Source organism: Podarcis melisellensis (assembly GCF_964234715.1).
Source record: "Podarcis melisellensis genome assembly, chromosome: 12".
Lineage (NCBI taxonomy): Eukaryota > Metazoa > Chordata > Lepidosauria > Squamata > Lacertidae > Podarcis > Podarcis melisellensis.
Window position 1 is genome coordinate 7,795,676 of NC_138544.1, and position 24,347 is coordinate 7,820,022.

General features: G+C 44.4%; 1 protein-coding gene across 5 annotated transcripts in view; it reads left to right on the plus strand.

The window, feature by feature from the left end:
- The window catches only part of PDE1C (phosphodiesterase 1C), a 271,452-nt gene that overhangs the window by 244,747 nt on the left and 2,358 nt on the right, over nt 1–24,347 (plus strand). For 3 of the 5 annotated variants that reach the window (XR_014173167.1, XR_014173168.1, XR_014173169.1), the window contains 3 exons: nt 18,497–18,559; nt 21,040–21,149; nt 22,780–23,096. Coding sequence is in view for 2 of the 5 variants with exons in the window: in XM_081931097.1 (XP_081787223.1) it covers nt 18,497–18,559 (63 nt within the window). In the remaining 3 variants the exon portion in view is untranslated. Of the gene's footprint in view, nt 1–7,400; nt 8,081–18,496; nt 18,560–21,039; nt 21,150–22,779; nt 23,097–24,347 lie in introns of those variants that run through there. The other 2 variants (XM_081931097.1, XM_081931096.1) reach the window with 2 other exon arrangements.

The following is a 24,347-nucleotide window of genomic DNA, read 5'->3' on the forward strand; positions in this document are numbered from 1 at the left end:
CATTAATCTCCTTGGATGCATAAGAGCGCTTTTCTTTGCTGGACTTAGTCTATCTCATTCTGGGGGATTGTTCCTGTTCTCTGGGGACAGTTTCATCATTTCTTTTCGGAGTTCATTATACTCATCATTCCACCATGCAGCTAGAAGAACAGCTCTTATAAGTCCCTTAAGCTACCCTATTCATTAGGAAATTCAATTCTGCAAGTGTGCACAGTCTCCTTGCCTTAGGAAAAGCCTCTGTGTCTTTGCAGAGGATAGGCTTTGTGAGTGTAATATTCATGGGGATATTCCAGGTCCTTGCCCTTTTATAGTCTTTTGTCTTTGGTTGTTGAAGGGAAATATTAATATCTCATTAGCGTTGGTCCTGCCGATGACACAAAAACATTCAAATGCTCAGTTACAGCTGGTAAACGATCTCTGGAAGTTTTGCAAGTTGGTGTTCACTGAAGCCTGGGAACTATTTTCCTCTTCAGAGAAGGGCATATTCTGTTCAGCTTGGTACCGACCCTATACAAAGTCATTTCAGACAGAAAGACATATGAACGCAACTCCAAATCTTTAAATGACATGAAATTAATATGTTGAAGAGCTGTGGTATGTGGATTTGACACTTCTGTACTGTGAAGTGTGGCTTGTCTCCACAATGGTGTTACCAGTAAGGCGCTGTTGCACATCTTCCCTTTTCATTTTTCAGGGCAAAGTTTTCTTTCAAGAAAACACTAACCCAAAACCTCCCGCTTGTTCACCGTATTTGTTGCATCTCTTTCCCCTGCTGCCCCAATGGCTGTGGTTTCATTACCGTTTTGGTTATTTTCATCAAGAGTAAAATGGAGGCCACCCATGCCATCAGTAGTCACAAGGGGGTGTCTTGACGTAAAAGCGCTGCATATTTGCATAAGCAAGTTCAGCTGTGCGACCTTGTCACCCAGCCAACACAGAATGCAGGAAATGGTTCTAGATCAGTAGCCGTCTTGCTCCGAATGAGGAAACACTTGTGTATGCTCTCTGTTCCAAATTGTAGCAAAGGAGCAGAGTAGAAAGCATGTATCATTTCAGCTCTGCACACATGTGCATACAGACAGTCGTACCTTGGTTCCCGAACGCCCTGATGTTTTGACTCCCAAACGCCGCAGACCCGGAAGTGATTGTTCTGGTTTGCAAACGTTCTTTTGGAACCTGAATATCCGACGGGGCTTCTGTGGCTTCTGATTGGCTGCAGGAGCTTCCTAGGTCCATCCAAATGCCTATAAGTTTCCCCTTTCATACTAAAACTGACCCAGGCTTATGAAAATCATGCGAAAATTGGTGGGGTCTCTTTTTTCCATGTAAGCCCAGGATACACAGCAGTGCTTCAGGGAGCTGATTTTAAAAACCCAAATGGTGAGCATCCTATACCCTAAAAAGAGGTGGGGAAAAGAAACGACCCTTTGCAGCTTCCTACAAGTAGTGCTGTATGTCTTGGAGTTGGATGAGAAACAGACATATCTTGGCAGTGGCGTAGCATGGGTTGTCAGCACCCGGGGCAAGGCAAGTAATTTGCGACCCCTAACCCGTGGATTTTAGCACTCGAGTGCGAGCACCCCCCCCCCATGTTGCACCCGGTGCAGCCAGCCCCCCCTGCACCCCCCACGCTACGCCACTGTATCTTGGTTAATTAAGTGTTTTTCTCTCCAAAACAACAATAGATAATTTCAAGTCAACTCTAGTCAGTCTCCCCCACCCTTGTTTAGAAATGTGTGCCCTCTTATCAATGACTTGAAATCTGTGTGAGAATGGAACGTAGGAAGTGGAACATATGGATATGTTCTTGAGAGAAGCAGTCAAACATCTGGGCCTGATTCCATAGCTTTGCCCCATGCACAGCTGCTCTCAGAAAACAGAACATTTGCTACCCTTTCCATGCAAACACCATTGTTTGCCAATGTTTTGCTTTCAAAGGCAGCGTGTAACGTGGCCACCAATGAAGTGGAATTATCTCATTTTGCAAATTATATCCCCCCAGGAGTTAATTAGACTGCTTATCATGATTTTAATTTTAAAATAGCTAGCTCCTTCTGTGCACCGTATCATTAGAAATTAAGTTCCGCGCCATCAGTTTCAGATTCATTTTGTTAGTGCCTCGCATTGGCACTACGTACCATTGGAATGGCAAAATCCAGTGTTGGAAGGAGTGGAGGCTGGTTTACCTGGGCAAATGGGGCACTGCCCCACCAATATCTCTGCCCTCAGCCAGCCTCTAAACCTGTCATCCTCCTACTTATATCCAGTCCAGGCGGTGACATTACCTGCGGGCTTAATAATTGTAATAATAATTTATTTATATGCTGCCTATTTGTCTAGGCTGCCCCAGCCACTCTGGGTAGCTTCCAACAAATGAAAACATAGTAAGAGTATTTGGCTCTGGCTCCAACTACTGGTGAACTTCCCAGCTTTCTGCCCCACAAGTCCTAATGGGCACCAACCACCGCTGCGGGTGGCGCTGTGGTCTAAACCACTGAGCCTCTTGGGCTTGCCGATCAGAAGGTTGATGGTTCAAAACCCCACGACAGGGTGAGCTCCCGTTGCTCTGTCCCAGCTTTTGCCAACCTAGCAGTTCGAAAGCACACCAGTGCAAGTAGATAAATAGGTACCGCAGCGGTGGGAAAGTAAACGGTGTTTCCATGCACTCTGGTTTCTGTCATGGTGTTCTGTCATGCCAGAAACTCTTTAGTCCTGCTGGCCACATGACCCAGAAGCAGTCTGTGGACAAATCCTGGCTCCCTCTGCCTGAAAGCAACATGAGCACCACACCCCACAGTTGCCTTTGACTGGACTTAACCATCCAGGGGTCCTTTACCTTTTCTTTTCTTTTCAGTAGGTATACACGGCATCTACATACCTGGATGAATTCTTTGGGAGTAGGGGCAGACATATGGTCAAATATTTTGTGGTACCGGAATAGCGCTAGCGGGTTTTATGTTTTGTTTTCATTCCAAAAGCATTCAAGTGATCCTCCACCCAACCATGTGAATGTGTGACACCTGAGGGGTTTTAAATAGGCTTTTTTTTAATAGGATATTTATAAAGATTTTTTAAAGTATTACAATAAAAATGAAAAAAAATACAAAATAAATACAAAATAAAAATAGTTAAAAACACACAGATTTTCCATTGCTAGTTTTCCTTTAGCTTATTTCCCGGACCTCCTCATACCTCCCTTTTTTGTATTCCACTTCAAATTGTTGGTTCAGCAAATCCTTACCATTAGATTTTTACCTGTTTATAACCCTTTTTTCATATTCTCTTAAAGCATTACAGCTGGAAACCACTTATTTCTATCCAACATCATTCTAACATTCATTAATTTTACAATATTTCTGTAAATAGGCTTTTAATGAGCTGCTCTGAGCTTTGGTTGGTGACTGAATGGGCTCAAATGGTGGTGTGGATTAACAGACTCCTTTGGGAGGTGGTGAATTCTCCTTCCTCGGAGGTTTTTAAGCAGAGGTTGGACGGCCATCTGTCATGGATGCTCTAGCTGAGATTCCTGCATGGTGGGGGGTTGGACTAGATGACCCTCGGGGTCCCTTCCAACTCTACAATTATTTGATTATCCAGATTAGGTCACAACTCAACAGCAGGCTTCCTCAAACTCGGCCCTCCAGATGTTTTGAGACTACAATTCCCATCATCCCTGACCACTGGTCCTGCTAGCTAGGGATCATGGGAGTTGTCGGCCCAAAACATCTGGAAGGCCGAGGTTGAGGAAGCCCGCTCAACAGTACCCTCAATATGAGGGGTAAAAGGTAAAGGTAAAGGTACCCCTGCCCGTACGGGCCAGTCTTGCCAGACTCTGGGGTTGTGCGCCCATCTCACTTAAGAGGCCAGGGGCCAGCGCTGTCCGGAGACACTTCCGGGTCACGTGGCCAGCGTGACATCGCTGCTCTGGTGAGCCAGAGCTGCACACAGAAACGCCGTTTACCTTCCCGCGGTCCCTATTTATCTACTTGCACCCGGAGCTGCTTTCGAACTGCTAGGTTGGCAGGCGCTGGGACCGAGCAGCGGGAGCGCACCCCGCCGCAGGGATTCGAACCGCCGACCTTTCGATCGGCAAGTCCTAGGCGCTGAGGCTTTAACCCACAGCGCCACCTGCGTCCCACAGTTGCCTTTGAGGGGTATATGAGGGGTAAGTGCATATTATTCCAGCCAACTGTGCAGAAAATTTGCCACGTTTGTGCCGAACCATTTGCTGCATTTGAATAGTGTATTAAACTATGAATCCATGTTCTTGGCGAAGGAAAACTAGAGGCAAGGAAAAACACTCGCAGCATGTCGTAAGGAAGCAAGCGATGCTTCCATCTAGTGGCCATAATGTATTTCACAAACTTCAACCGGCAGTTCACAGCTATTGCACAATGTCACCAAAATAAAAACAACCGGCTGAATGAATTGGGCCAGTTGAACGATCCCTGCCATATGGAAACGGTCAGCATGCAAGGTCCAAGGAGAGATGGAACTGGGTGGTGTTGGTGGGAAAGGGTTCAAGAAAAAGGGAAGAGACAGTGCTTTCAAATGAAGGGGGGACTGTTAGGCTGTGGCAGCAATGTATTGGGTGCCCTGCAAATGACTTGTGTGAGCATGTGAAAACTGTGTGTGTGTTACTTGTTATTTACACAACACTTTCAGTGTCAGTAAGACACTTTAAGTATATGAAGTCTTTGATTTTCGTTGTCTTCACGAAAGGCTTTTGACGTGCTACTAATCTCTGATACGCCATGGCTACTTACAGTTTAAAGCTCTTTACATGAGGTTGAAAGACAGATGACTTTGCCAAATGACCCCCCCCCCACCAATGAATGTGTGGCTTGGTCCATGTTTGAATCCTCCTTAGTTCTGATCCACCAGTCTCCTTGCTGGATCACAGTGACATGCTCTCGCTATTTTAGATCAACACATTTCAAGGCATCTTAAGTACTTTTAGAAGGGTTTTTAGATGTAGCCTGTCCTCCATGATGACAAAGTCCCAGTTAATGTGAAATAAGGACACACTTACTGCATTTCTTCCATATGTTGTGTACCATAGTGGTTTTCAACAGTGACGAATCATGTATCCTCATGTCTAGTAGTTATGGAGGAGAAGTGAGACTGTCCATTGGTGGAATGCTCTTGGTGGGAAATAATTCAAAGTCTCTCTTTCTATGTGTTTAGTGTTAGGCTCCCAGTGGTGGTTGGCAGTCATTACCATTTTCTAGAGTTTCCAACATGCAAAATTCCTTCCTAAACCCCACTGACTGGAATGCAACCCAGAAACTGGTTTACACGAGTGAGCAACATTAAGTTGGCTAAAGAATACAAATAAATAAATCAAAGAAATGTGAACGCACTGGATAGAGATGAATCGCCCATTGCACAATCTGTATATATGTGATCACATGTGTTTAATCTCAAAACTGCCCTGGGGACTATTTGGGGGCTGAAAAGTATAGCAGACATTTTCTGAAATATGTATCAGTGTAGCAATCGGTTAGGGCCCACTTGCAAATCCATTTATATTGTTTGCCATTACGTTGTAACATCCAGTCACAACAGATTCTAATTTGTGTGTGTGTGTCTCTGTAAAACCTTTTGTTAGTGCTGAACAAAAATGACACCTCCTCCTCAAAACTGGACAGCAAATTTGATGCAAACATTGCAGTTATTGGTAGAGGGAAACAAAGTTCCTGCCCCTGGATTTGTGCTGAAAATTCTAATCTGAGAAACTTTGGCTTAAAGCTTTATTTTACCATTTGTTGTGTGCTAATTTCTTTTTAGTGCAGCTTGTTGGTCAGATATTTGTAGGGGGTTGAACTCTAGGATGTAAACCAGGCATAGGCAAACTGGGCCCTCCAGATGTTTTGAGACTACAATTCCCATCATCCCTGACCACTGGTCCTGTTAGCTAGGGATGATGGGAGCTGTAGTCCCAAAACATCTGGAGGGCTGAGTTTGCCTTTGTCTGATCTAAACAGAAGTCAGGGGTATTTCTTTTTTTCCAACCAAGGAAGTAGCATTTTAGAAGAAGGTCAAATCTGATATAATTTATTCCATAAGCACCAAACCCTGTTGGAATTCCTGTGCTGGAACTGTCTGCATTTTCAGAACCCCTCCCATTGTGTCTGATGCAGATTTTGGGAGTTCTCCATTTTAGTTTCCTTTTTGCAGAAGCGTGGGGGGCTTTTGCATTAGGGAAGGGCCACAGCCAGCAATCTGAAACCATTGTTTGATGCCCAAGGGCCCAAACAGATACACTCGGGAAGATGTGTGATTGTTAATAATAATAATAATAATTTATTATTTGTACCCCGTCCATCTGGCTGGGTTTCCCCAGCCACTCTGGGTGGCTTCCACAAAGACCAAAAATACACTAATATGTCATACATTAAAAACTTCCCTGAACAGGGCTGCCTTAAGATGTCTCCTGAATGTCAGGTAGTTGTTTATCTCTTTGACTCTGATGGGAGGGCGTTCCACAGGGCGGGTGCCACTATCGAGAAGGCCCTCTGCCTGGTTCCCTGTAGCTTTGCTTCTCACCATAAGGGAACCACCAGAAGGCCCTCGCCGCTGGACCTCAGCATCTGGGCAGAACGATGGGGGTGGAGACGCTCCTTCAGGTATACTGGGCCGAGGCCGTTTGTTGCTTCCATTGTTCTAATTTGAGCTTTAAAAGAAGCCAATGGCACTAGGGCAAGGGGACTTTGCAACTCTTTCCCTGTGTTATCTAACCAGTCTTTTAGGAGGAAGCCATAGCTCCACGGTTGAGCCCATCCTGTCCCAGATCCCATCTCAGTCCTGTTCAAAACCCTGGACAGCTACTGCTGGTTAAAGGCAAGATAATGAAGCTAAACGGACCAAGAGTCTGGCTTTCTATGCCCCAATCTGAATCCCCACTTCAGCAACAGCAGAATGCATACAGGCCCCAAGTGGCTTGAAGTCAGTGGGGAAATACCCACCCAAGTGTCAAAAGCTGTACAAATCACAGAGTTTGAAAAAACATGGGACACTGTTGAACGCTGCTCTTGCTCAGGGTTCCATGGCCCTCTTCCCTAGTTTACTGCCCGACCCCAACAACAGACCATTGGCATCATATATTCATGATCAGTACCCTGCTTTAAGGTTTGTTTTCCAAAGCTTCTTTGCACCTCCACAAATTGTGGGGTTTCCCCCAAGTCGGCTGATACCTCTCATTTGTACGTGGGTAGAGCTGTTTAGGCTACGTAACGATTAGCCATCGAAGAATTTCCCTGTTAGCGTACACAGGATAGCATAATATTGATATAGAGCTTTCCTCCCTTTTCTGTCGTTTCCCCCCCACTTCTTGGGTCAGTAGGAAGGAGCACTGACAATTTTCTCTCTCTTTCTCTTTCTCTCTCTCTCTTTTCCAGATACAGAAGAGTAAAAAACAAAACAAAGCCACACATATTGTAATCAAAAAGGGACTGCAAATTTCTTTCATCATTCTAACTGATCTCCTTCCACAAAGACCAGTTTTTTGGGGAGGGCATTATGCAGCTTCTAAAAGCGCCTGCTTCTTCTTGTTCCTCTCACTGGCTACTTCGCAGTCAATGACTTTGGGGGTTTTCATTTTGGGACTTTGGAGTTTGTTTGTTTTTTTCTTTCCTTCTTCATGTAAGTGATTTTTTTAAAATTTTTGGGGGGTTTTTAAAAATGAAATTTCCCCTTAGTGAAATGACTCTTCATTCGGGACTTGCAGATCAAGCAAATATGAGACCTTTTGAGTCGCAGCTTACAAAAAAAATATATATTCTGACATGGTGAAGCAGAGACTTTGGCACGTCCGTGGAAAGAGACTTGGGGGAAAAACACAGTTGTTTCCATGAGTTGTTTTAATGCACAAAGAAAGGAAGAGGAAAGAAGAAACCTTTAATTGTCTGTTTGAAAGCCATGATTTAGAGCACTGGGGTTTCTGCAGATTCTTTTATATATATATATGTATAAATAAAAAGAATTCTGGCTATTTTACAAATAAGCAAATTGCTGAATTCCTAGACAGCTTTATAGTATTTTTCAAGAAAAAAAAAATACATTCAATAGATTTCATTTGCTGGACGTCTCCTTGATTTTGTGTACCTTTGATTGTCTTTCATTTGAGCCATCGTTTTGTTGGCTTGGTGTAGCAAGAATGTGGCTCAGCCTCTGGGGGAAAGAAAGTGTTGTTTCTGTTGATTTCTGTAATAAGCACATTTTTTAAAAAAGTTCATCCTATCCACACACACCCTTGTTGCTCTTAGCCTTTTCTTTTGACCCAAAGAACACTTTGAGGTAACCTATCAATTCCTCCTTTGAAGTTTTATTGCTGAATGAACTGGGGGAGTTAATTAGCCAATACAGGCAAACAGGATGCAGTGCAATTCTGCCATCAGAGACGTAAGTGGGACTAAGAAGTTGCATCTCAACACTTTAAGGCTTGCAATGCCTCAATACTAAGCTGCCGAAATACTGTAACGCCCACCATTCAACTTCTGTCCCAGAGGCAATTGCTTCTCCCATCATGGCGCATGGCAAAGGATGTCTGACGGCTGGAATGCATTGAGCTAATCATTGTGATTGATGCCCTGGTACTATGCAGATTTGCTTGGGGGATAAATCCTGATTTCAGTGGGTTTGGTTGATCCAAACTGTGACGGGCACGACAAGCACCAAATCCAAGCAGGGTTTCATGCAGCCTGGTGTCACACTTAGGGTGCAATCCACTTTACCTCAAAGTAAGCCAAGGTCTACTTCTGAGTAGGCTTGTATAGGCCTGTTCACGGGTTCCTAACTCAAATACCAGCCTTCTTCTGTGAAACATTTGCATGCAAAGAGACTTCCCTCTAGCTCATCCTTCAGTGGCATATGATTGATGCAGATGGGAGGAAAATTATGCTGGTTAAGAACTTTTTAAATGAAACGCTGGACCTCACAGAATTCTGCCCAGGTTAGTGATTTTTGCTTGCCCTACATCGCTTATAAACCAGCCTTTCCCCCCCCAAAGGTAAATTCACATAAGGTTGCAAAATTATCTGATTTTTCCATTTGACTGGTTTAGCTCTCATGACTTTCCACAAAGCTGGTAACCGCATCTTTCCCATAAGTCTGGGTATCCTTAGATCTGAGCACACTCACAAATTGTATTAAACCAGTTTAAAAGGCGTTCAGGTTTGTAGTATAGACTTGCAACAATATATTCACCTTCTCAGTAAGCCTCAGGTGCAAAGTAACATGCTTTCTCATCCTTGATTCTATTTTGGAAAATGCGGATCTTGAGGATTTAAAAAAAATAGATATTTGCCCAAGACCATCTGAGTCCTAACTCTTCAGGGATTCTAAGCCAAATGTTCCCAAGACCAAAGAATTTTTATGAAGAAGTAATTTTAAATACTTTACAAAACAGGAGTGGACTTTCTGATCCTGATGAGTACAGCCAGATCCGTTATATGTTTACTCATAAGTAAGTCTCACTGATTTTAATGTTGCTTATTCCCAGATAACTGAGCATTGTGGACTGTAGCCTCTTTCTTTCTTTCTTTCTTTCTTTCTTTCTTTCTTTCTTTCTTTCTTTCTTTCTTTCTTTCTTTCTTTCTTTCTTTCTTTTACTTTCCTTTCAAAAAATTGGTTTTAGAAAGGGCAGTTCCAATTCTAGGATAGTGTCACTATATAACACCTTTGTACTTGTCCTACATTTTAAGTAAAGAAATTGCAGGGGGTGGTGGTGGTGTTTTTTTTTTTGGAAACTTCATGTTTCTCCATTTTCATATGCAAAGATGCTGGTTGCTTTCAATACCTGAAGGCTGCTCTGGCCTCTTCTTAAAGGTCAGCAAAAAACTGATTATTCCTTACCCTCCAAAAACCTTTGAACTTCCTCATGTCTAGGGTGCTGAAAGGGAGCTGCCCGCCATAGGTTCTTGGTTTAACCTGAGGCAAGCCATTGTCTCAGTCCCCATTTGTAAATAAAAATAAGTAATAAGTCATGGAGTATGTATGTACATACTGAAGGATTTTCTGCCAGTGACTTACTATCTAGCTTTGGACACATCACTAGCAAGGTTCTCTCTCCTACGTATATGGAAATAATATTGTAATTATATATTATGGCTTTTAGAAGACACACATGATAAATGCTGGAGGCAGTGCTGTTGGCTTGTGAGCACATAATTTAATTTTACTCCAGATTTTTTTTGGGGGGAGGGGAGAGGGAGAGAAGTAAGGAACATTCCTGAAAGAGCAGATAATGTGAGTTGAGGCTAGAACCTGCCTAGGCACAAGTTTTCCTTCTGCCGCATCAACAGTAATATAAACCCCATGGATCTCTGCTATGCTGAGCAGGCCATCTTTCTTAATTTGGAATAGCTACTACCCCGTGGTTTCTGTAATTACAAACAACATTACAGACATTTCCAATGTGATGCAATTAATTTCTTCCTCTTACAAGGCTTCTTCTGCATTGACACAGCAGTGTAAGAGCCCTGTTGGATCAACGCAGAGGCCCATCTAATCCGGCATCCCATTCTCACAGTACCAGCCAGGTGTCCAAGAGAAGTCCTTGGATGCCAGAGTGCTCTCCCCATCTGTGATCCCAACAGCCACCATTCAGAGGCATACCAACTCTGTGATACTGTGGTTGTTGACAAGACCCCCCTGATGTGGTCCAAAAGGAAAGCGGAGCAATACGTACGGCACCAGCATGGCTGCAGGCGTACAATGCGCCATCCAACCCGTCTTAAGAGACTTCACTCCAGATTTGTGTAGGGTTTACTCCTTAGCCTTTTCTCCTGCCAAGATATCCTGCAGGACAGTGAAGGTTTAGGGTCAGTCTTCCTTCTCCTAGATGGGCTCCCTTCCCAGGTTGATGAGCCCCATTTGCCCCTCATTTCTCTCTCCGGCACATGCAATCCTCCAGAGCCCGTCTTTGTATGCAGGGGAAGTTCCTAACTCACTTCAACCATCATAGTTAGTACCAGTAGTTACTGAAAACCTCATCAATCAATCAATCAATCAATCAATCAATATGGTTATTGTTCTAGCCAAAGGCCACAGCAAATTTATATAAATTTAATATAGCCATAACTTTAATAAAAGAATACCACCCTTAACAATCCATGCATAATATAAGCTGATATCCATGGCACAAAAGATAGGAGGTTGCCTCCATGCCTCCACGCCTGGGGGGGGGGGGAAAATATTTTTTCCCCCTTTATCCCCCCCCCCCAAAAAAAATTAGGTGCGCCTTATGGGACGGTGCGTCCTATAGGGCGAAAAATACGGTATCTATTGCTAGGTGTGCTGTGTTTCCAATATTTGAGTAAGCACTTTGAAGGCTTCTACTGAAAAATACAATTCAAAAAGCACTTTTAAATTTTCTTTACTTTTAAATTGTATTTGTCCAGGGTGCTGAGAGTCGTTAGGGGACCCCTGTTCCCTCCCCCCAGAGCACCACATTTCCCAGAGTTCCCTGGGAAGAGGGGTTGATAGTTAGAATGGTAATTCTGTGAGGGGAATAGGGGTCTCCCAGCAAGTCTCAGCACCCAAAACAAATTGCAGTTTCTAGGATTCTATGAGGGAATCCATGACAGTTTAAAGTGATATGATATTGCTTTAAATATATAGTGCAGACAAGGCCTTCTTTAAGAAGTTGGATTTTCTGCAGTTGTGGGAAACATGCAATCACTGGAAAATACAGGATTAAATAAGAACATCAGCCGGACTTCCCCATAAAATGTGAGCAAACGAGACATGAAAATTCTGCATTAAATGCAGAATGCAGAATAGCTCTGTATAAGTTGTAAGAAATCTGAGAAAGTGCCCTCCCCCCCTTTTTTTTCCTACAAAGAGGACCACAATACTTGTCTCCAGGTTTTGTATTCAAGGATTGTCAAAGAACCTTCCTTTGCATAATGCAGGTCCAATGGCCTCAAAGTTTGAGGCTCTTTGAATGTAGAGATCTGAATTGGTTCATCATTTGCTTTTTCTAGCAACGTCACTTGTACAAAGAATAAAAATGGTTGTTTTTATTTAACCAAGAGAGACATTAGAAGTTTCCTGGCATTTAGGAAGAGTCCCTCTTCTGTTTCCTTAGCACCTAGTTTTAGAACTGTTCTTGCCTCAACAGAAGTACGACATGTACTGTAACTCCTGGTTTTTATCCGATTTGTTACACTCACATTTGTAAGACTTAAGCATCATCATTAATATCCTACTGTGCTGATTCTTTGTTTACATAGCTTTAAAAAAAAATACAAAAGAAATTGAACTTGGCGGTTATTTAACATGCTGTGGTCTAAACCACAGAGCCTACAACTTGCCGATCAGAAAGTTGGCGGTTCAAATCCCCGTGAAGGGATGAGCTCCTGTTGCTCGGTCCCAGCTCCTGCCAACCTAGCAGTTCAAAAGCACATCAAAGCGCAAGTAGATAAATAGGTACCACTCCAGCGGGAAGGTAAACAGTGTTTCCGTGCACTGCTCTGGTTCGCCAGAAGTGGCTTAGTCATGCTGGCCACATGACCCGGAAGCTGTACGCCGGCTCTCTTGGCCAATAAAGCGAAATGAGCACCGCAACCCCAGAGTCGGCCACGACTGGACCTGATGGTCAGGGTTAACTTTACTTTTTTTAAACCTGCCACCCAGAATTGCTACTGAACTCTTACCAAATCAACTAAATTTTATTCAGTCCGTGCAGGATCTAGGGTGTGTGAAAAGGACCTATAAAAGAAAGCACATGACATGTCGTTAAATAATTATTATCTTGTGGAATTTGCTGCCGCATAATGTAGCGAAGGACTGTCGTTTGGATGCTTTTAAAGGAGGATTAGACAAACCTACAGAGGATAAGTCTGTTGAGAGCTACTAGTTGGACTATAGGGAATCCCAGCTGAGCAACGTTAGGAAATGGCTGTTGCCATCAGATGCTACTTGCTTATGGGCTTCTCAAAGGCTGCTTAGTGCTGAATTCGATGGAGCTTTTGCACTGAGGCAACAGGCCTTGTCTTCTGCTCTAGATGCCAGAATTTGCTCCCTGCCCCCCCAAGGCCGCCATTCTTCTCCTAGTAGAAAAGTAGAATTTGGGGAAAAGACACTAAATGATGTGGTTACTATACTAGTCTTTACCTTTTTTTTTTTTTAACCTGCATCACTTGATTAACTTGCCCTAGAATTTAATTGGGAGCATTTCTGTCCCAATGGGTGTAGTTGAGCTTTTGTCAGGGAAGGAGCAGGGGAGGGGAAAGAATCAAAACTAAGCACTTTGGTTTTGTAATAAAAAATAAAAAATCTAAGTTTTCCTTGTGCAAGAATCTAAGGACATTATTTAGGATTTTAGCCAGAACTTTACAATGGAGATATATGAACTAAAATCTAGGGTCATTTCATAGGTTTCCCACCAAGGGTTTACTCTGGAGAAAACTGAGTGTACCAGTATGATGCAAACATTTGCAAATATGTTTGCCTCATGCTCAATTAGGTGTGCTCCTAAAACATCTTAGGTGTGCACCTAAAAATGAAATGTGTGAAGAGGCCTTAGGAAATTATGTTAATTTGTAACCCACGGGCACTGTAAAAATATATTGCTCTGTCCAATTAGAAAAATGCCATTCAACTTAATTGCTAAAGCCAGAAGAACACTGGAGACCACCCAGAGAAAAACACACTGGGTTTGTTTCATCTTAAGATACAAAATTTAAGTGACGTGGGCATGCAGTGCTGACTATTCTCAACTGTTCTGGGAATTAATTTAAAGAAAACGTGTTCATTGTAATTTTTTTATTGGGAGGAAGAGGCTTGTTGTCTCTAAATGTATAAAACAATTTTTCAGCATTTCAGGGTTTTTTTTCCTGTAAATGAGTTCCTGTATGTTCTCCTTATTACCAAATAAAAGCAATGAGATCTCCAATCGGTATGGATTCCTGTTCTGTGCAAAAGCGAGTTAGCTTATCTAATGGAATAATGGAGCTGGTTGAGAGTGTTCATCACCGTTACTGTCTTGGGGGGGGCATTATAACTGTTCACAGATGCAAAACACACTTCTTTCGCTGCATGAAACTGGAGGAAATTAAAGGCCCTTCTGCCATTGCCTTTGGTGGTGTGGGAACAACTACAGTGGGGCTCCTTCCCACACCATCTAGCGACATCAGAGGCCTGGAGCATAGCTGTCAACCGTCCCTTATTTGGCGGGAAACTCCCTTATCCCAGCGCCATGTCCCGCTGCTGTCCCTTATTAATGATGTCCCTTAAATTTCCCGGGTTTCAAAGGAAGCAGCTCCTCTCCCTCCCTCCCTCCCTGCCAGGGAGGAGGGAGGCACCAACTGTGTTGCTTGGCTGCGTTGCTCACCCAATAAGGAGTCTAAGAACGACTGGGGGGTGGAGCTTGCATGCCTTGTGCCAATCAAATCGGCCGCGTTTGCCTGGGGACTCGCCTTTGCTCAGCGCTTCTCAGCGGAGAGGTGACGGTGGTTTTCCTTGCTGCATCCCCTTTGCCGGGTTGCTGCGCTATGGGAACCACTGCTTGAGGCTTCGTTTGGCTGCTGGCTGGGCTTTCTGCCTTTGGCTCGGAGGGGCTCAGAAGTCGAACATTACTGTGCTCCTTGGAAAATCCCTTATTTTGGCTGCTGGTCCCTTATTTTCAAGGCTGCTGGTCCCTTATTTTCAAATCTGTAAGTTTACAGATATGGCCTGGAGGCACATGGAAGAAGTCCATTTTGCCATTTCTTCTCATGGCTAGCAATACTCTGCTTTCCATAATACTCTCCTCAAAGGCTCCTCAGAATTCTCCACCCTATTTGTGGGCAAAGAAATGGGGGCTGGATTCTACCCCATTTCTACAGAAGGATCAATACCACATCAGCTTCCGGGGCAGGGGCTCATCAGCATTAGCAATGACTGTAGCATGGCTTCTTTCTTTTTCCCTAAGCCTCACTCTCCTGCTGCCACTGAAGGTCACAGTAGCAACCATTGCTGGCTGCCATTTTGGATTTTTCATAATACCCTGGACCAAGTGTACTTTCGGGGGCGCTGTGGAGGAGAAATGCTGACCACCACACACAAAATAAATAACAATTGGCGGATAATATTTGGAGGGGATTTTTTCCAATGCTGCCTTCTTTCTTTCTGAGGGAAAAAAAACTCCTGAATTTTCTCAGAAAAAAATGACTTCTTTACTTTTTTTAAAAAAAAATTGTTTATCGGAGTTTGGGGCCGGTCTTTTGTAACGCTGTAGCAAAGGGGGTGTGTGCAGGAATTTTTAAAAGCAAGCAGAAGAGTTATATGGCCCTGTCAGCTACATGCAAACCTGCCATGCACCCCTAAATCTGCCTCTGACAGGAACATAGGAATAGTAATAGTAATAATAATAATAATAATAATAATAATAATAATAATAATAATAATAATACATTTATTGTCAATGTACAACCTGTGTACAATGAAATTAACCGAGCCTTTAAAGTTGCCTTATACTGAGTTAGAGCAATAGACTTTCCAGTTTAGTACAGTTTGCTTTTCTGGCTGTGTGCATTTTTTATTTCCCTGCGCGCAAGCAATGCTACATTATATATTTGCATCCTGCACCTCTCCCTTTATATTAGCTACAACCAGGGGCACCCACTTGTAGGTGCAGAGCCCTCCTCCCCGTATTTTGGGGGACAGGGCTGCCCCCCTCCCAGTGTTCGAAGGGGGTGGAGAAGGCTGAGCGCAGAGTCGAATGTGGCACGGCTTCAGTGGCTGGCTGTTGAGGGGAAGGAGTGGGGCAGCAGCCCCTGGCCAGTGGCTGGAGGAGGAGGAGCCACTGGCCACTGAAGCCCCTCGGCTGCCGCATTTAGCTCTACCCCCCTGACTCCTCCTGATATCTTGACATGTGACATCAGGATCCCCCCCCCTTTTCATTGGAAACTGGTGCCTCTGGCTACAACTTATGGCGAACCAGAGCAGTCTCAACTAGGGCCGGGGCCTTTTCAGTACTGGCCCCGACTTGGTGGAACGCTCTGTCACAAGAGACTAGGGCCCTGCGGGACTTGACATCTTTCCACAGGACCTGCAAGACAGAGCTGTTCCGCCTGGGCTTTGGTTTGGACTCAGTCTGACCCTTATGTTTCCCTCCCCTTATGGTTTTGATCTATGGGCTACTTTTAAAACATTTACATGCAGCCACTGGGGGAGATCATCAGGAGGTTTGGGCTGGGTGTTCATCAGTATGCGGATGATACCCAGCTCTACCTCTCTTTTAAATCAGAACCAGTGAAGGCGGTGAAAGTCCTGTGTGAGTGTCTGGAGGCGGTTGGAGGATGGATGGCGGCTAACAGATTGAGGGTGAATCCTGACAAGACAGAAGTACTGTTTTTGGGGGACAGGAGGCGGGCAGGTGTGGAGGATTCCCTGGTCCTGAATGGGGTAACTGTGCCCCTGAAGAACCAGGTGCGCAGCCTGGGAGTCATTTTGGACTCACAGCTGTCCATGGAGGCACAGGTCAATTCTGTGTCCAGGGCAGCTGTTTACCAGCTCCATCTGGTACGTGGGCTGAGACCCTACCTACCTGCAGACTGTTTCACCAGAGTAGTGCATGCTCTGGTTATCTCCTGCTTGGACTGCAATGCGCTCTACGTGGGGCTACCTTTGAAGGTGACCCGGAAACTACAACTAATCCAGAATGCGGCAGCTAGACTGGTGACTGGGAGCGGCCGCCGAGACCATATAACACCGGTCTTGAAAGACCTACATTGGCTCCCAGTACGTTTCCGAGAACAATTCAAAGTGTTGGTGCTGACCTTTAAAGCCCTAAACGGTCTTGGTCCAGTATATCTGAAGGAGCGTCTCCTCCCCCATCGTTCTGCCTGGACACTGAGGTCCAGCTCTGAGGGCCTTCTGGCGGTTTCCTCACTGCCAGAAGCCAAGTTACAGGGAACCAGGCAGAGGGCCTTCTCGGTAGTGGCGCCCGCCCTGTGGAACGCCCTCCCATCAGATGTCAAAGCGATAAACAACTACCTGACATTCAGAAGACACCTGAAGGCAGCCCTGTTCAGGGAAGTTTTTAATATGTGACATTTTAGTGTATTTTTCATCTTTGTTGGAAGCCGTCCAGAGTGGCTGGGGAAACCCAGCCAGATGGGCGGGGTACCAATAATAAATTATTATTATTATATTATTATTAAATTGAAGCTGCATTTTAAATTGCATTTTAACCTGTATTTTAAATTGCTCCCCCCCATTATGTTTTTACTGTAATTTTATTGGTGTTAGCCGCCCTGAGCCCGGCTCTGTCTGGGGAGGGCGGGGTATAAATAAAATTCATTATTATTATTATTTATTAACACTGAGGCAGGTTAACCGGAGAAACTGGCCCAAGGTCACCCACTAAGCTTCATGACCAAGTCAACTTAATGTCTTTCCACATTTTTATAAGGTGTAAAGGTGAACAAGTTGCAGTGGGTGATACTACTTACCCCGAGGGCAAGAAGAGTATTAGGTCCCATCTCCCCCCCCCCCACACACACTTAAAGTGGCTAGATGCAAATCCAGTAAAACAGAGAATACATAGTGTAACAATGGCAGTTCCATTGCAGCCCCCAAAACCAGCCACAATCAGTTGATTAAAACCTGAGAAAATAAAATAGCTCCCATGTTAATGGACGTGCGTAGCAGCATTTCAGACTAACAAGTTAAGGCTGCAGTTCTTCACTGTAACCTTCAGTGGTTACATACGCTTCAGGTTATATACGCTAAAGGTTACAGACTCCGCTAACCCAGAAATAGTGCTTCAGGTTAAGAACTTTGCTTCAGGATGAGAACAGAAATCGGGCTCCGGCGGCGCATTAGCTAAAGTGGTGCTTTAGGTTAAGAACAGTTTCAGGCTAAGAACGGACCTCCAGAACAAATTAAGTACTTAACCCGAGGTACCACTGTATTGCAGCAGAAACTCGCTGCTGTCGATTATCAGGTTATGATACAATCAATGTGTTCTTGGTGAAGCCTTGCGGGACGGGTGTGCAACTCCTGAAATGCAGAAATGTGCCCCAGTGGCAGGCAAGCCTAGGCATGTCTAGTCAGAACTAAGCCCCAGTGGTTTCAGTGAAACTGACCCCCAGGTAAGTGCGCATATGACAGCAGATTAAGTAACCTCTAGGTTTGCTGCGGACAAAAATAAAAAAAGGAAAAAGGCAACTAGTGAAATACTAAAGCTTGTGTTTTTCTTCTACAATACAGGGTGGCCATATTTGTTCAACATTTGTTTTAGTTTAAAGGGGTAGGGCTAAGAGGGAGGGTGTGGTTTGAGGATGAATGGGAGGGGCAAAGGGTTCCCCAAAACCCCATGATTTGGTGCTAGGCCTAATACTGGGAATGCCGTTTACCTTCCCACCAGAGTGGTACCTATTTATCTACTTGCACTTGACGTGCTTTTGAACTGCTAGGTGGGCAGGAGCTGGGACCAATCTACTAATTCACCACATGAATATACTTGCAGATGCTACTATAATTCACCCTCTTCTTATTTTTCAAGGTTCAAAACAACCTATGAAACCCGCACCATTGCCAGAATCCTCAAATCGGCTCACGCTGCCAGGTTAGTGAGTCCTTCCATGCTCAGATGTGCAACCTCAGACGTAGCTGATTGCTATTTTGTCAGTGAGAACTGACTCCATCTATTTCTATACCCGCTCATCAATGTCACAATTAATGGCCTACATGAACATCTCTCCAATGTCTGCTATGGCTCGGAGGTCAAATGATTCAGCTTTTTTCATGTGTATCTGCTTTTCTGTTGTGTCATCAGCCTGTAACCTAAGATTTTAACCCTGTGGTTAAGTCTGGCCAATAGTGCTAAACAAGATAAGTGAAGAGATCTGGGGTTGTAGTCAATGATATCTGGGTATGGTGCTGGACCACCTGGGAGTAGCAAAGGGGTGATTTCATATATATTCTGTACTCATGGAACATTGGTTGCTAGATCATCATCTTCTGCTTCTTCCTATTTGTCTTCTCTGCTGCTTTTGTCATGAAAATTGAATAGCATTGCCTTTAAAAAACATAAAACCTTTCATGTCCCTGTGCCTATTTACATTAGCCTGACCTATGGTAATTAAGGAGCAGGGGGCATTTGGCAACCATAATAGAGAATAGCTGTCCACTGGATTGGAAAGGAGGCCTGACACATCTTTCCCAAAGCCCGGAAAGCTTCTGCCCGACTTAGGGAAGGAGGTGCGATGCTCACGAGTGCAACATCAGCACATCGCAATGCCAGGCCCCATCCAATTTGCTCAGATGCCTGTCCTCCAATAATAATAATAATAATTTATTTATACCCCGCCCATCTGGCTGGGTTTCCCCAGCCACTCTTGGCGGCTTCCAACAAAACACTAAAATATAGTAACCTATTAAACATTAAAAGCTTCCCTAAAGAGGGCTGCCTTCAGATGTCTTCTAAATCTTTGGTAGTTATTTTTCTCTTTGACATCTGGTGGGAGGGCATTCCACAGGGCGGGCGCCACTACCGAGAAGGCCCTCTGCCTGGTTCTCTGTAACTTGGCTTCTTGCAACGAGGGAACCGCCAGAAGGCCCTTGGCGCTGGACCTCAGTGTCCGGGCAGAACGATGGGGCTGGAGACGCTCCCTCAGGTATACTGGACCCAGGCCGTTTTGGGCTTTAAAGGTCAGGACCAACACTTTGAATTGTGTTCGGAAACGTACTGGGAGCCAGTGTAGGTCTTTCAAGACCAGTGTTATATGGTCTCGGTGGCCACTCCCAATCACCAGTCTAGCTGCTGCATTCTAGATTAGTTGTAGTTTCTGGGTCACCTTCAAAGGTAGTCCCACATAGAGCGCATTGCAGTAGTCCAAGCGAGAGATAACTAGAGCATGCACCACTCTGGCGAGACAGTCTGCTGGCAAGTAGGGTCTCAGCCTGCGCACCAGATGGAGCTGGCAGACAGCTGCCCTGGACACAGAATTGACCTGTGCCTCCATGGACAGCTGTGAGTCCAGAATGACTCCCAGGCTGTGCACCTAGTCCTTCAGGGGCACGGTTAGGCCATTCAGGACCATAAGACTGCAGTCTTTGCCTTATCTAACTGTAGTTGGATCAGAGCTCAGGTGTCTCCTGCCAGAGAACTGAAAACGATCTGACATTGGAATGCTCTTCACCCCCATTCCAAGCCAAGGTTCCCTTCCAATATGATGATGGTGGTGGCAGCCTTGAGGACACAGATCCCAGGGAGAAGTTGGATTAGGGTTCAAGGAGGTTCAAAAAAACTAAACCCTTGTCTCCATTGGCTCTTTGATCTTCACTAGAATCAGTTGTATCCAAGTTGACTATACAGTGGTACCTCGGGTTACAGACACTTCAGGTTACAGACACTTCAGGTTACAGACTCTGCTAACCCAGAAATAGTGCTTCAGGATGAGAACAGAAATCGCCCAGCAGCGGCATGGCGGCAGTAGGAGGCCCCATTAGCTAAAGTGGTGCTTCAGGTTAAGAACAGTTTCAGGTTAAGAACGGACCTCCGGAATGAATGAAGTTCTTAACCCAAGGTACCACTGTACTAAAAAGCTCAGTACAGCTCTGCACCGGTCTGCAAAAATACTCTGATACCATCGTAACTTTTTCACAGCTGAGTTCTGTATCATTACCATGGTGGCAAACAGTTACGTTTGGTAAGGTAACACAAAGCTCAGCAGATGTTTCTTCCAGAGAATCCAGCAAGCAAGCCATAATGAGTATTGGATATTTCTTCCTATGACACTGCGAATCATCACACACTGTAATATCATCAGAGGCATGTGGACAGTGATTGAAAATAAAAGAAACCTCTGGCACACCACCAAGGTGTACCTTGTGAAGACCGTTGTTGTGCCATTTGCCTGAAACAATCCTTAAACAAAGGTACAGTCCAATAGTATACAAGTATTCTGACTCCCACTAGCTGCACTGCCTAGTGTACCTTGTAGAATTAGAGGCAGATATCTTCCGCTTCCGTAAGCCTAGTGTCACCTTCATGCATTTCTGTTGGGGTTGATGTCCTTTTGAGTATGGTATTCTGCCTTTCAGAAAACTAAGAGATTCTTCAGGAAAGAGCATTACCTCCTCAACATGCCAGCCCAATTGCTCGGAGGCAATTTAAAGAAAAGCATGCACTTCCCTCCTCCCCAAATTTTCAGGTTAGTATGAACATTATGACGAAATCGACATTTCACGTAGGTGGTGTTGGCGTAACGAGAACAATGGGTTAAATTGCACTGTGCTTGGTCTCAGGGTCTTGAGCAGCAAGGCAGCCCACATCCAGATGCTCTGAGATAAGGATGCCAGGTGCGCTGCGTTACCATAGCAACACCAGCGAGTTTAGGACTTGCTGAACCATCCCACTGGTTCAGGAATGTAGAGACGGGAATAAGTCTCTAGGGCACTGCTTTCATCGTGCCTGTGTTCCTGATGTTGCGCCTGTCCTGATGCTATCCTGTAGGACTTTCAGGGTCTGATTCTGAACCTGTGGCTTTTACACGGCAGCGTTAGCTAGCATGGTGATAGTGTTAGAGGATCTGTGTATATGTATCTTTACTTCAAAGACCAGAAAAAGGATATATACAGTTGTACCTCTACTTATATATCCGTCTGGATAAGGAATCTTCGGGCTACGGCTGCGGCAAACCCGGAAGTGTATATTTCCGGGTTTCGCTGTGTGTGCATGCACAGAAGCGCTCTGTGCACCTTGCACATGCGCAGAAGTGCTTAATCATACAGTGTGCATGCGCGGAAGCACTCAATTGTGCCGTGTGCATGCGCAGAAGTGCGCCTCTATTTGCGTAATTTTTGGGGTGTGAACAGACCCCCGGAATGAATTAAGTTCGTATCCGGAGGGTCCAATGTAGTAGATAGGAGTGTTTAGCTCTTCTTTGCTCCTTTAGATTGAACGGGGAAAGCATTCTTTGGGACAGCTACATCTCCCATGGTCTCCCACAATGTGCAGAGGAAGGAAGGAGGGAAGCGGGGAAGGAGAGAAGGAAAGCAGGAAGGAAAACTGGAAAAACCTCTCTTTCCTCACTGTCCATCTCCACTACTACTGATAGCATGTAAGGGAAGAGAGGAGGGTGTTTGAAGGAAAACCTGTATGGGATGAAGATGTCATTTTTCCAAGCTCTCAAGATCGACTCACAAAAATTTTCCTGAGCTTTTTGTGTGTGGAAGACCTCAGGTAGTTTCCAAGTCAATCCAACATGAGTTTTTCTGTCAGGAACTAATTTTTCATCATTATTTAAGTACTTAACATTACTCCTCTGACTTGAGACATGAAGATAAGAGTACTTGTCCATTTCTAAATTCCCTGAGGCAAAGGGCTCATCCACACTTCTGATTGTTTTTATTTGTCCCACCGCTTTCCCTGGGAAAACCTGCTGTTTACCACTGAATCAGAACAACAAATCTCAGTTGAGTTATCCACAGATTTTCTGATTCAGTGACAAACAGTAGATTTTCCCAGGAAAAGAGGTGGGACAAAAACAAAAACACACTGCCTACAAACCACAGACCTGCACCTAGAAATCGTGGCACAATGGACGTGTTGATGATCCCTTGTTGAAAAGGCCTTGAAATACGTGAGCACTGTATTATCATTTCAGAAGTCCTTCAGTTACTTGGGGAGTGGTATGTCTTATAATATGCAGCCAACCCTAAGTTGATGCAGGAAAAAAACACCCCAAAATGAGTTAAGCAAAAATATATTTGTTACTGTTTGGTGTATTAGCATCAATGATTTCTAGGCACATCAATTACGATTTGCATTTCTCTCCATAGATCGCCTGAACTTGAAAACCAGCAACAATGACCATCCCACCTCAAGGAAGCAGAAGCAACAATTTTAAAAAGCAGACTTTCCTGGGGGTGGAAGTCACTGTCTTCCTTCCTTAAAAGAAAAACTTTTATCATTTTAATATGTCCTGCGCAACACAACCCTGGAATAGGCCTACATTAGTTCTGTTCACAACGCTAACTTGTTATATCTGCCTCAATAATTATATATATATATATACACAGAGAGACATTTGGAACGGGACTTATGCAGCAAGCGAGCTGTACTGTATTGCTTTCTTTAATAAAGTTCTGCCACAAAAGTTTTGACAATACTGTACTTGCAAAAATGAAGGTTCCCCCCCCCCCCAGCCACACATATTTGTATGGTTAGTAACGCTGCCCATTCCCTCATTTCTGCATTTCACGCTTAAATATTGAGGTCTGTTTGTAAGGTGGTTTAACGGCGCATTTCCATACAGTTGTGCACTCCAACTGAGGTTAGATGCATATTGAACACAAGAAGGCTCCAGCAGCCATATCTGTACAGTGGTACCTTGGGTTACATACGCTTCAGGTTACACACTCCGCTAACCCAGAAATAGTACCTCGGGTTAAGAACTTTGCTTCAGGATGAGAACAGAAATCGGGCTTCGGCGGCGCAGCAGCAGGAGGAGGCCTCATTAGCTAAAGTGGTGCTTCAGGTTAAGAACAGTTTCAGGTTAAGAACGGACCTCCAGAACGAATTAAGTACTTAACCCGAGGTACCACTGTACTCTGAACATCAACTGCTCCCTTGAGCAGGTTCCTACAAGCCTTACAGCAGCAACTGACCCAGGACCTAAGATTTGTGTGCATTTAAACCCTTGCAAGGAAACGAGTACCAGTGCTGTATCTGGCTGTTCTGGAGCAGGCAAACAACTATCACCACTTATCTGCAGGGCCAGGTTTAGGTTTGATGAGGCCCTAAGCTACTGAAGGTAATAGGGCCCTTTATATGTCCAGCTGTCCTTTGTCAACAACAAATTGTCGCTTTTGTGTGTTTGTTGAATATATGCTATATGGTAATTTATGGACTTAATAGGTGTCTAAAGCCATTTGCACATGTTGCCGTGCAACCAGTCCATGCAGAATGTAGGCACCCTATATATAGAAATGAGCAAACCAGTGATATTATAGGGAGCAGGCTAGCAGGTGGGGCCCATTACTTACATCACAGGAGCCAACACAACACAAAACACTGTTGCTGTATTTTATTTGTTTTTTATCTTATATTTTGGAAATGTACATCCAGGGTTTTTTTCCCTCTAATTTTTTTTGGGGGGCCCCAAGAGAGTGGGGCCCTAAGCTATAGCTTGTTTAGCTTATACGTAAATCTGGCACTGCTTATCTGACAAGATCTTTGCTTACATAGCCAGAGCTACTGCATGTCTGCATAAGCTGAATCTGGGTGAGCAGTTTTTTACATTGACAAATCCGTAACCATCTCATATTGTGACTCAACGTGCAGAAAAGGATGACCCAAGTCAACAGGATGTGGGCTGGTGCAACTCCCTTCCCTCATAAAAGAAGTT